Source organism: Chiloscyllium plagiosum, unplaced genomic scaffold, assembly GCF_037043375.1.
Source record: "Chiloscyllium plagiosum isolate Xiang-an unplaced genomic scaffold, Cpla_swu_hap1 HiC_scaffold_41, whole genome shotgun sequence".
Taxonomy (NCBI): Eukaryota; Metazoa; Chordata; class Chondrichthyes; order Orectolobiformes; family Hemiscylliidae; genus Chiloscyllium; species Chiloscyllium plagiosum.
The window spans coordinates 41965296-41977671 of record NW_028270179.1 but is presented as its reverse complement, the minus strand read 5'-3'; the positions used below and the strand labels follow the sequence as shown (position 1 = coordinate 41977671).

Sequence of the window (12376 nt, the reverse complement as noted above, 5' to 3'; positions counted from 1 at the left end):
GATACAGAGTGAAGCTCCCTCTACACTGTCCCCCATCAAACACTCCCAGGGATAGCGACAGCACGGGGTTAGATACAGAGTAAAGCTCCCTCTACACTGTCCCCCCATCAAACACTCCAAGGGACATGGACAGCACGGGGTCAGATACAGAGTAAAGCTCCCTCTACACTGTCCCCCATCAAACACTCCCAGGGACATGGACAGCACGGGGTTAGATACAGAGTAAAGCTCCCTCTACACTGTCCTCCCATCAAACATTCCCAGGGACAGGGACAGCACGGGGTCAGATACAGAGTAAAGCTCCCTCTACACTGTCCCCCATCAAACACTCCCTGGACAGGGACAGCACGGGGTTAGATACAGAGTAAAGCTCCCTCTACACTGTCCCCCCATCAAACACTCCCAGGACAGGGACAGCACGGGGTTAGATACAGAGTAAAGCTCCCTCTACACTGTCCCCCATCAAACACACCCAGGGACAGGGACAGCACGGGGTTAGATACAGAGTAAAGCTCCCTCTACACTGTCCCCCATCAGACACTCCCAGGGACAGGGACAGCACGGGGTTAGTTACAGAGTAAAGCTCCCTCTACACTGTCCCCCCATCAAACACTCCCAGGGACAGGGACAGCACGGGGTTAGATACAGAGTAAAGCTCCCTCTACACTGTCCCCCATCAAACACACCCAGGGACAGGGACAGCACGGGGTTAGATACAGAGTAAAGCACCCTCTACACTGTCCCCCCCATCAAACACTCCCAGGGACAGGGATAGCACGGGGTTAGATACAGAGTAAAGCTTCCTCTACACTGGCCCCCATCAAACACTCCCAGGGACAGGGACAGCATGGGGTTAGATAGAGAGTAAAGCTCCCTCTACACTGTCCCCCCCCCATCAAACACTCCCGGGGACAGGGACAGCACGGGGTTAGATACAGAGTAAAGCTCCCTCTACACTGTCCCCCCATTCCAGAGTCAGGGACAGCACAGAGTTAGATACAGAGTAAAGTTCCCTCTGCACTGTCCACCATCAAACACACCCAGGGACAGGGACAGCACGGGGTTAGATACAGAGCAAAGCTCCCTCTACACTGTACCCCCATCAATCACTCCCAGGGACAGGGACAGCACGGGGTTAGATACAGAGTAAAGCTCCCTCTACACTGTACCCCCATCAAACACTCCCAGAGACAGGGACAGCACGGGGTTAGATACAGAGTAAAGCTTCCTCTACATTGTCCCCACATCAAACACTCCCAGGGACAGGGACAGCACGGGGTTAGATTCAGAGTAAAGCTCCCTCTACACTGTCCCCCCCATCAAACACTCCCAGGGACAGGGACAGCACGGGGTTAGATACGGAGTAAAGCTTCCTCTACACTGTCCCCCATCAAACACTTCCAGGGACAGGGACAGCACGGGGTTAGACACTGAGTAAAGCTCCCTCTACACTGTCCCCCAACAAACACTCGCAGGACAGGGACAGCATGGGGTTAGATACAGAGTAAAGCTCCCTCTACACTGTACCCCCCCATCAAACACTCCCGGGGACAGGGACAGCACGGGGTTAGATACAGAGTAAAGCTCCCTCTACACTGTCCCCCATCAAACACTCCCAGGGACATGGACAGCACGGGGTTAGATACAGAGTAAAGCTCCCTCTACACTGTCCCCCATCAAACACTCCCAGGGACAGGGACAGCACGGGGTTAGATACAGAGTAAAGCTCCCTCTACACTGCCACCCATCAAACACTCCCAGGGACAGGGACAGCACGGGGTTAGATACAGAGTAAAGCTCCCTCTGCACTGTCCTCCCCATCAAACACTCCCAGGGACAGGGACAGCACGGGGTTAGATACAGAGTAAAGCTCCCTCTACACTGTCCCTCCATCAAACATTCCCAGGATCAGGGACAGCACGGGGTTAGATACAGAGTAAAGCTCCCTCTACACTGTCCCCCCATCAAACATTCCCAGGGACAGGGACAGCACGGGGTTAGATACAGAGTAAAGCTCCCTCTACACTGTCCCCCCATCAAACACTCCCAGGGACAGGGACAGCACGGGGTTAGATACAGAGTAAAGCTCCCTTTACACTGTCCTCACCCATCAAACACTCCCAGGGACAGGGACAGCACGGGGTTAGATACAGAGTAAAGCTCCCTCTACACTGACCCCCAATCAAACACACCCAGGGACAGGGACAGCACGGGGTTAGATACGGAGTAAAGCTACCTCTACACTGTCACCCCATCACACACTCCCAGGACAGGGACAGCACGGGGTTAGATACGGAGTAAAGCTCCCTCCACACTGCCCCCCATCAAACACTCCCAGGGACAGGGACAGCACGGGGTTAGATACGGAGTAAAGCTCCCTCCACACTGCAATACTCAAATGCTTTGTTCTTGTTTTATTTGACTTACCTGTTGATTGATGAAACTTTCAAACTCTTTCAGTTTCTCCTGCCTCAGTTTCTCGATTGCTGAGGCGAATGTATTCCGGTACAATCTGTAGAATTTCTCAATCTTGTCAGTCAGATGTTCCTTCAATTCAGTGACCTCCTTCTCACTCTCCCCCTCACTCTGCAACAGATGTGACTGGAAATCCCTGATCAGCTCACAGGCCTTTTTATCCAGACACTTCCTCATCGATGCTGGAGTGGTCTTCAGTATATCCTTGTTATCCTGCTGCTGAAATCAATACATGCAGATTAAATTGAGAGAAATGCTCAGCTTTGACATCCCCATCAAATACTCCCAGGACAGAGATAGCAGGGAGTTAGATTCAGAGTAAAGCTCCCTCTACACTGTCCCCCCATCAAACACTCCCAGGGACAGGGACAGCACGGGTTTAGATACAGAGTAAAGCTCCCTCTACACTGTCCCCCCATCAAACACTCCCAGGGACAGGGACAGCACGGGGTTAGATACAGAGTAAAGCTCCCTCCACACTGCAATACTCAAATGCTTTGTTCTTGTTTTTTTTGACTTACCTGTTGATTGATGAAACTTTCAAACTCTTTCAGTTTCTCCTGCCTCAGTTTCTCGATTGCTGAGGTGAATGTATTCCCGTGTGATATGCAGAAGTTCTCAATCATCTCATTCAGATGTTCCTTCAATTCAGTGACCTCCTTCTCACTCTCCCCCTCACTCTGCAACAGATGTGACTGGAAATCCCTGATCAGCTCACAGGCCTTTTTATCCAGACACTTCCTCATCGATGCTGGAGTGGTCTTCAGTCTCACCATGATATCCTCATTACCCCGATGCTGAAATCAACACACACGGATTAGCTTAGACCTCTTTATTAAACACGCCCAGGGACAGAGACAGCACGGGGTTAGATACAGAGTAAAGCTCCCTCTACACTGTCCCCCCATCAAACACTCCCAGGGACAGGGACAGCACGGGGTTAGATACAGAGTAAAGCTCCCTCTACACTGTCCCCCCCATCAAACACTCCCAGGGACAGGGACAGCACGGGGTTAGATACAGAGTAAAGCTCCCTCTACACTGTCCCCCCATCAAACACTCCCAGGGACAGAGACAGCACGGGGTTAGATACAGAGTAAAGCTCCCTCTACACTGTCCCCCCCATCAAACACTCCCAGAGACAGGGACAGCACGGGGTTAGATACAGAGTAAAGCTCCCTCTACACTGTCCTCCATCAAACACTCCCAGGGACAGGGACAGGGACAGCACGGGGTTAGATTCAGAGTAAAGTTCCCTCTACACTGTCCCCCCATCAAACACACCCAGGGACAGGGACAGCACGGGGTTAGATACAGAGTAAAGCTCCTTTTACACTGTCCCCCCATCAAACACACCCAGGACAGGGACAGCATGGGGTTAGATACAGAGTAAAGCTCCCTCTACACTGTCCCCCCCCATCAAACACTCCCAGGCACAGGGACAGCACGGGGTTAGATACAGAGTAAAGCTCTCTCTACACTGTCCCCCATCAAACACTCCCAGGGACAGGGACAGCACGGGGTTACATACAGAGTAAAGCTCCCTCTACACTGTCCCCCCATCAAACACTCTCAGGGATAGGGACAGCACAGGGTTAGATACAGAGTAAAGCTCCCTCTACACTGTCCCCCCCATCAAACACACCCAGGGACAGGGACAGCACGGGGTTAGATACAGAGTAAAGCTCCCTCTACACTGTCCCCCCCATCAAACACTCCCAGGGACAGGGACAGCACAGGGTTAGATACAGAGTAAAGCTCCCTCTACACTGTCCCCCCATCAAACACACCCAGGGACAGGGACAGCACGGTGTTAGATACAGAGTAAAGCTCCCTCTACACTGTCCTCCCATCAAACACTCCCAGGACAGGGACAGCACGGGGTTAGATACAGAGTAAAGCTCTCTCTACACTGTCCCCCCATCAAACACTCCCAGGGACAGCACGGGGTTAGATACAGAGTAAAGCTCCCTCTACACTGTCCCCCCCATTCCAGGGACAGCACGGGGTTAGATACAAAGTAAAGCTCCCTCTACACTGTCCCCACATCAAACGCTCCCAGGACAGGGACAGCACGGGGTTAGATACAGAGTAAAGCTGCCTCTACACTGTCCTCCATAAAACGCTCCCAGGGACAGGGACAGCACGGGGTTAGATACGGAGTAAAGCTCCCTCTACTCTGTCCCCTCTTCAAACACTCCCAGGACAGGGACAACATGGGGTTAGATTCAGAGTAAAGCTCCCTCTACACTGTCCCCCCATCAAACACTCCCAGGACAGGGACAGCACAGGATTAGATTCAGAGTAAAGCGCCCTCTACACTGTCCCCCCCATCATACACTCCCAGGACAGGGACAGCACGGTGTTAGATACGGAGTAAAGCTTCCTCTACACTGTCCCCCCCATCAAACACTCCCAGGACAGGGACAGCACGCGGTTAGATACGGAGTAAAGCTCCCTCCACACTGCAATACTCAAATGCTTTGTTCTTGTTTTATTTGACTTACTTGTTGATTGATGAAACTTTCAAACTCTTTCAGTTTCTCCTGCCTCAGTTTCTCGATTGCTGAGGCGAATGTATTCCGGTACAATCTGTAGAATTTCTCAATCTTGTCAGTCAGATGTTCCTTCAATTCAGTGACCTCCTTCTCACTCTCCCCCTCACTCTGCAACAGATGTGACTGGAAATCCCTGATCAGCTCACAGGCCTTTTTATCCAGACACTTCCTCATCGATGCTGGAGTGTTCTTCAGTATATCCTTGTTATCCTGCTGCTGAAATCAATACATGCAGATTAAATTGAGAGAAATGCTCAGCTTTGACATCCCCATCAAATACTCCCAGGACAGGGATAGCAGGGAGTTAGATTCAGAGTAAAGCTCCCTCTACACTGTCCCCCCCATCAAACACTCCCAGGACAGGGACAGCACGGGTTTAGATACAGAGTAAAGCTCCCTCTACACTGTCCCCCCATCAAACATTCCCAGGGACAGGGACAGCACGGGGTTAGATACAGAGTAAAGCTCCCTCTACACTGTCACCCCATCAAATACCCTCAGGGCAGGGAGTGTATGGGTTTAGATACAGAGTAAAGCTCCTCTACACTGTTCTCCCATCAAACACTCCCAGGGACAGGGACAGCATGGGGTTAGATTCGGAGTAAAGCTCCCTCTACACTGTGCCCCCCATCAAACACTCCCAGGACAGGGACAGCACGGGGTTAGATATGGAGTAAAGCTCCCTCTACACTGTCCCCCCATCAAACACATCCAGGGACAGGGACAGCACGGGGTTAGATACAGAGTAAATCTCCCTCCACACTGCCCCCCCATCAAACACTCCCAGGACAGGGACAGCACGGGGTTAGATACAGAGTAAAGCTCCCTCTACACTGTCCCCCCCATCAAACACTCCCAGGACAGGGACAGCACGGGGTTAGATACGGAGTAAAGCTGCCTCTACACTGTCCCCCCCATCAAACACTCCCAGGACAGGGACAGCATGGGGTTAGATACGGAGTAAAGCTCCCTCTACACTGTGCCTCCATCAAACACTCCCAGGACAGGGACAGCACGGGGTTAGATACGGAGTAAAGCTCCCTCCACACTGCAATACTTAAATGCTTTGTTCTTGTTTTATTTGACTTACCTGTTGATTGATGAAACTTTCAAACTCTTTCAGTTTCTCCTGCCTCAGTTTCTCGATTGCTGAGGTGAATGTATTCCCGTGTGATATGCAGAAGTTCTCAATCATCTCATTCAGATGTTCCTTCAATTCAGTGACCTCCTTCTCACTCTCCCCCTCACTCAGCAACAGATGTGACTGGAAATCCCTGATCAGCTCACAGGCCTTTTTATCCAGACACTTCCTCATCGATGCTGGAGTGGTCTTCAGTATCACCATGATATCCTCATTACCCCGATGCTGAAATCAACACACACGGATTAGCTTAGACCTCTTTATTAAACACGCCCAGGGACAGAGACAGCACGGGGTTAGATACAGAGTAAAGCTCCCTCTACACTGTCCCCCCATCAAACACACCCTGGGACAGGGACAGCACGGGGTTAGAGACAGAGTAACTCTCCCTCTACACTGTCCCCCATCAAACACTCCCAGGGACAGGGACAGCACGGGGTTAGATTCAGAGTAAAGTTCCCTCTACACTGTGCCTCCATCAAACACTCCAAGGGACAGGGACAGCATGGGGTTAGATACAGAGTAAAGCTCCCTCTACATTGTCCCTGATCAAACACTCCCAGGGACAGGGACAGCACGGGGTTAGATTCAGAGTAAAGTTCCCTCTACACTGTGCCTCCATCAAACACTCCAAGGGACAGGGACAGCATGGGGTTAGATACAGAGTAAAGCTCCCTCTACATTGTCCCTGATCAAACACTCCAAGGACATGGATACAGGGACAGCACCATGTTAGATACAGAGTAAAACTCCTTCTACACTGCCCCTATTATACTCTCCCAAGACAGGGACAGCACAGTATTAGCTACAGAGCAATGCTACCTCTAAAGCTCTCTCCAAACTGTCCCTATTGCCACGAAGTTGGTCTGTAAAAATGGGGAAATTGTAAATTGGGGTAAGCACTGTGACGTCCCTTGCTGCTTCGAGATTTAAAAATAAATGTCTGTGAGCAGCTGCAGGTGCTCGAATTGACAATGTCTCAAAAAGCTGTTCAGTTCGTAGGCCCAAGCAGCATTTTTACCCAGACAACAGTTTAAATTCAGCCAATTAATTCACAAAGGCACTTGGAGACTAAGGATCAACTAAATTCAAATCTGATGACTTTGACAACCTCGAACCAATCCGATTGTAAAGAAATTAAAATATAATCATGGGGATAAAAGAAGCATGTATTTAAAAGTTAGAGGGAGAAAGAACTGTCATCTAAAGCGATGAGAGTAAAGTGCTATCTGAGAAAGAGATATCAGGCTTTCACAAGAAATCTCCACAAGAAAGCTCTCTTAAAAAAAACACTGTCCATCTGAAACGTATGTGGCACATTTAGCAAATATTGTTGACACCAGAATTTAAAGAGCGAGGCTTTGAGAACAGATGATTCGTAGAGAAAACATGCCTGACAGTACAATCAGCGGAACGTAAAATACAGAAAATCCAGTACGATCCATTCTGTGTGAACCTCGAGAGACTAAGTTTAATTTACTATTCTTATTAATTGGATTTATATAAGTGGGGCCTGGGTTATTGAAACTGCATACTAATGGGATTAGATCAGAGCGCTGCTGGAAAAGCACAGCAAGTCAGGCAGCATCAGAGGAGCAGGAAAATTGACATTTCGGGCAAAAGCCCTTCATGAGGAAAAGAGGCAGGGTGCCTGCAGGGTGGAGAGATAAATGAGAGAGGGGTGGGGCTAGGGAGAAGGTAGCAAAGAGTACAATAGGTGAATGGGGGTGGGGATGGAGGTGATAGGTCAGACAGGAGGGTGGAGTGGTTAGGTGAGAAGGGAGATTGGCAGGTAGGACAGGTGCTGAGCTGGAAGGTTGGTCCCGAAACGGTCTCCTCTACATTGGGGAGACTGGAAGCCTCCTCGCAGAGCGCTTCAGGGAACATCTCTGGGACACCCGCACCAATCAACTCCACCGCCCTGTGGCCCAACATTTCAACTCCTCCTCCCACTCAGCCGAGGACATGCAGGTCCTGAGCCTCCTCCACCACCATGCCCTCACCACCCGATGCCTGGAGGAAGAACGCCTCAGGATCCTCCAACCCCAGGGCATCAATGTGGACTTCACCAGTTTGCTCATGTCCCCTCTCCCCACCTTACCCCAATTCCAACATTCTAGCTCAGCACCATCCTCATGACCTGTCCTACCGGCCAATCTCCCTTCCCACCTAACTGCTTCACCCTCCCGTCTGACCTATCTCTCCACCCTGCAGGCACGCTGATGAAGTTCCTGAAGAAGGCCTTATGCCCAAAACGTCGATTCTCCTGCTCCTCAGATGCTGCCTGACCTGCTGTGCTTTTCCAACACCACTCTGATCTAAACTCTGGTTTCCAGCATCTGCAGTCCTCACTTTTGCCTACCAACGGGATTATGTTCAGTGAGGGAACAGGCAGTAGTTTGGGAGTAATTGTTCAGTTTGTTAGGAAGTCTGTAAATTTGTTCACTGTTGGAGTTAGATAAATAAATTGTTACTTGTTAATTGGTGAGTGAGTAAGAGGATTCATTTCATTTAACCAACCCTTTATAACAGATTCTGGGCATGACAGGTAGGTTATACCCCTTGTCACACTTCTTTATCAGATTACAGAGGAGGTGGTCTGCACTGGGTGTTTCAGTTTTAATTATCAGAGGGGAGGTCAACACTATCGAATATTCCCAGTATTCACTGTTGAAATGTGTATTGTAAGGAAGTTGAAGGCATGCACTGTACCTTTGAGAGAGTGAAAGCTGTATTACACACGGAGCGCTTACAAGCACCTGTCATATGACTGAGTAGCAGTCTCAGAGTGTACTGGAAAATTGAAAATATGTAACATTTGGCTGTGAAACAATTACCTGAGTTTTAGTTGCTACGTTAACAAGCATTTGAATTTAACCAGTTTAAGTTATGTCCCAAGATACTAAAACCCAATCACATTTGAATTTATTGTTTTCGCCAACCTGGAACCAATGAGACAATCCGATGTTTGGGGTATAAAAAAGCAGGCATTTTGAGAGTTGGCCAGTGAGAGAGACAAACTGCCATGAAAACAGACTGCCATTCAAAACATTTTATCAAAGGTACCTTTTCATATGAAACGTCTTTGTAGCAAAAGACTGAAGATGACCCAGGGAGATCTACAGCCAGAGGGAAGAGAACACCAGTGACTGCAGCTGTCTGGTTTTGAAAATTAAGTTGATGTAATTTTCATACGGGCTTTTATTGGAACAGTATATTGTTAGAGATCTGAAGGCAGATAACAAGCAGTTCGGAGAAGGGAGGCTTAGAGTTGTAAATAGTTGTTGCTTAATATTCACTTTTAGAGTTAAAGACTAAATTGATATTTTTCTTTTAACAGTGAAATTGGGAGTTGTCAGTCACTTATACTTGAACAGATTACGAGGCGAGGTGAGCTTTTCTGTGCATTTGGATTAGTTAACAGAGGGATTCACCACCATGTCGTAACAGTATTGAACTGGCAAATTACAATTCTTTTATGTTGCCTTTAAAATTCTCCCTTGTGTTCACCCAAAAGACTGGATATTAATTGGATTGCCTCTTTCTTCAGATATGCTCTACTAAAGTCACATTATTCATTGCAAATTGTTAATTTTTGTTAACGTTTTAACCTTGGTGTTTAAGTTGCTTGTTGTAGCAATTGGAACCAGGTTGATCACATTAATTGTGGTTGTCAACCAGGACCAACCAGGACCAAACAGGAAAGTCCTGGCTGACCAACAGAATGTATTACGCATACTGTGATCTTGGGAGAAGATGTGGGAGTGGAAGAGGCAATTTGATGGTGGGGCATATTCATTGTTCCACAGTCAGCTGTTTGGACTGAACTTCTTACCTGCCCTGCCCTGCCCTGATTCCTGTTCATGGACTTGAACCTGTTTGGTGGCTCCAAATTCACTGAGTAGGGGCTTGGCCCCTGGGAACAGATTGTGGCAGTGTGAGTAGACCAGACCTCATGGGAGTGTCAAGCCTTTGCATTCAGTGTGTGAACCCTGCCGACAGAAGAAGGACCTGCCACCGGGAGCGAAACCTGTTGTCGGAGGCAGGTTCTGGTTTGGGAAGTGGGTTCTAGGTCAGATGGTGAACTCTGGGAACGGCTTCTGTATTGGGGGTGGACCCCAGTTTGTGAGTGGACTCTGCCTTGGAATGGATCTGCTCCCTCACTGTTTGCACTGTATCTTCTCATGCTGGATGTGATTGAATCGTGTTTCCATTATGTGCATTGTGTTTTGTGTACCTCTGAGGAAGAGTTAATTTTGAAGGCGGCTTGCTTTCCTGCACTGTTTTCCTGCTGTTTCACTGTGTGTTTTTATTTGGAGGAATGTGATATAGTTTACTTTGTTGGTCCTGTGTGCTGCTTTTCCTGTTGGCTATGGGGGACATGGAGCGTTTGTTTTTGGGACCTGTTTCTTTGTATTTTTGTTGACCACAAACTGTTAGTGTGTCATGTGTTTGCCAACTTGTAAAACGTTGAACAAAAAAAAAATTATTAGGCATATTGTCCAGAGAGTAAAGTTACATGCCATCCTGATCCAGAAATAATACCAATTAAAGAACAAAAATAATTTAAAGTCCAGGAACAGGCACTTTGACCCTCCAAACCCGAGCTGATCCAAATCCACTGTCAAAACCTATCACCCATTTCCAAAGCATCTGTATCGCTCTACTCCCACCACTCCGACTCATGCATCATGCATCTCACACCTTAAATAAATCTACTGTGCCTACCTCTACTACCTCCCCTGGCAACGTGTTCCAGGCACCTATCACCCTCTGTGTGAAGTACTTTCCATATGTATCCCCCTTAAATGTTTCACATTGCACCTTGAATGCGTGATCTCTCGTTATTGAATCCCTCACCCTGGGAAAATGCCTGTTTCTACCCAACTTGTCTCTATCCTTCATGACTTTGTAGCCCTCAATAAGGTCCCCCCTCAATCTCCTTTTCTCTAATGAAAACAAACATAACCTACTCAACCTCTCTTCATAGCTATCACCTTCTATACCAGGTGACATCCTCGTAAACCTTCTCTGCACCCTCTTCAAAGCGTCCACATCCTTTTGGTAATGTGGTGACCAGAACTGTACACAGTATTCCAAATGCAGCCGAACCAAAGTCTTGTACAGTTTTAACATGACCTGCCAGCTCTCATACTCAATACTCAGTCCGATGAAGACAAGTATACCAGATGCCTTCTTCACCACTCTGTCCACCTGTGCAGCAACCTTCAGGGTACAATGGATCTGAACTCCCAGATCCCTCTGTTCATCAACTTTTCCCAAGGCTCTTCCACTTACACTGTAATTCTCATGGAAGTGAAAATTAAACAGTTTCCAAGGCGGGTCATTAAGTCTTGGAACTCTCCTAACAAAGGGTTACTGGACTCAATTTTAATTTTGGTTTCTCTCTACCAGACCTGTTGAGTTTCTCTAGCATTTTCTCGTGTTGTATGTGAATATACAGGTGTGTCAACTAGTAAGTAGAGGAGGATATGAGAAAGAAGAATGAGAACTGAAGAGAATTGGACAATTCCCAAATAGAGCTCTCTATTATAAGATTAACTCATCATAGATCGATCACAGAATCCCTACATAATGGAAACAAACCATTTGGCCCAATAAATCCATACTAACTCTCCAAACAGCATTCCACCTGGACCTGCCCCCACTCACCTAACCCTGTAAGCCTGCATTTCCTGTGGTTAATCCAGAGTGGATAAGAGTGGAGCTGAAAAAGCACAGCAGGTCAAGCAGCATCACAGGAGTCGATATTACAGGTTGGAACCTTTCATTAGGACTGGGGGAGGGCTAGGGGGCTGAGAACTAAATAGAGGGAGAGACTGGGACTGGGGAAAGGTAGGTGGGATGGTGATAGGTGGATGCAGGTAGGAGGTGATTGTGATTGGTCATTGGGAAGGGTGGAATGGATAGGTTCGAAGGAAGATGGACAGGTAGGGTCAGGTTAAGGGGTGGAGTGGAGAGGGAGGGCTGGACCTGGGATGAGGTTGGGGGTGGAGAGATTTGGACGTTGGTGAATTCTAACGTTAACGCCATATGAGGTGGAAGAGGAGCTGACTATTTGGGGGTCTATAATACAGTCCCAATAGAGTGACCATTCCCTTCTTGTTTCGAAGTTCAAACCATATGGCCTTATTTGATGACCCCTTAAGAATATCCTCTCTAAGTACTATTGTTATGTCCT

General features: G+C 48.2%; 1 protein-coding gene across 9 annotated transcripts in view; it reads right to left on the bottom strand.

Annotated features, from left to right (window-relative positions):
* The window catches only part of LOC122544759 (uncharacterized), a 144553-nt gene that overhangs the window by 78452 nt on the left and 53725 nt on the right, over nucleotides 1-12376 (bottom strand). For 5 of the 9 annotated variants that reach the window (XM_087981846.1, XM_087981849.1, XM_087981851.1 and 2 more), the window contains 4 exons: nucleotides 6124-6399; nucleotides 4983-5249; nucleotides 2997-3272; nucleotides 2428-2694 (listed from right to left, as the gene is read on the bottom strand). In XM_087981846.1, the coding sequence (XP_087837972.1) occupies nucleotides 2428-2694; nucleotides 2997-3272; nucleotides 4983-5249; nucleotides 6124-6399 (1086 nt within the window). The remainder of the gene's footprint in view (nucleotides 1-2427; nucleotides 2695-2996; nucleotides 3273-4982; nucleotides 5250-6123; nucleotides 6400-12376) is intronic. The other 4 variants (XM_087981848.1, XM_087981847.1, XM_087981853.1 and 1 more) reach the window with 4 other exon arrangements.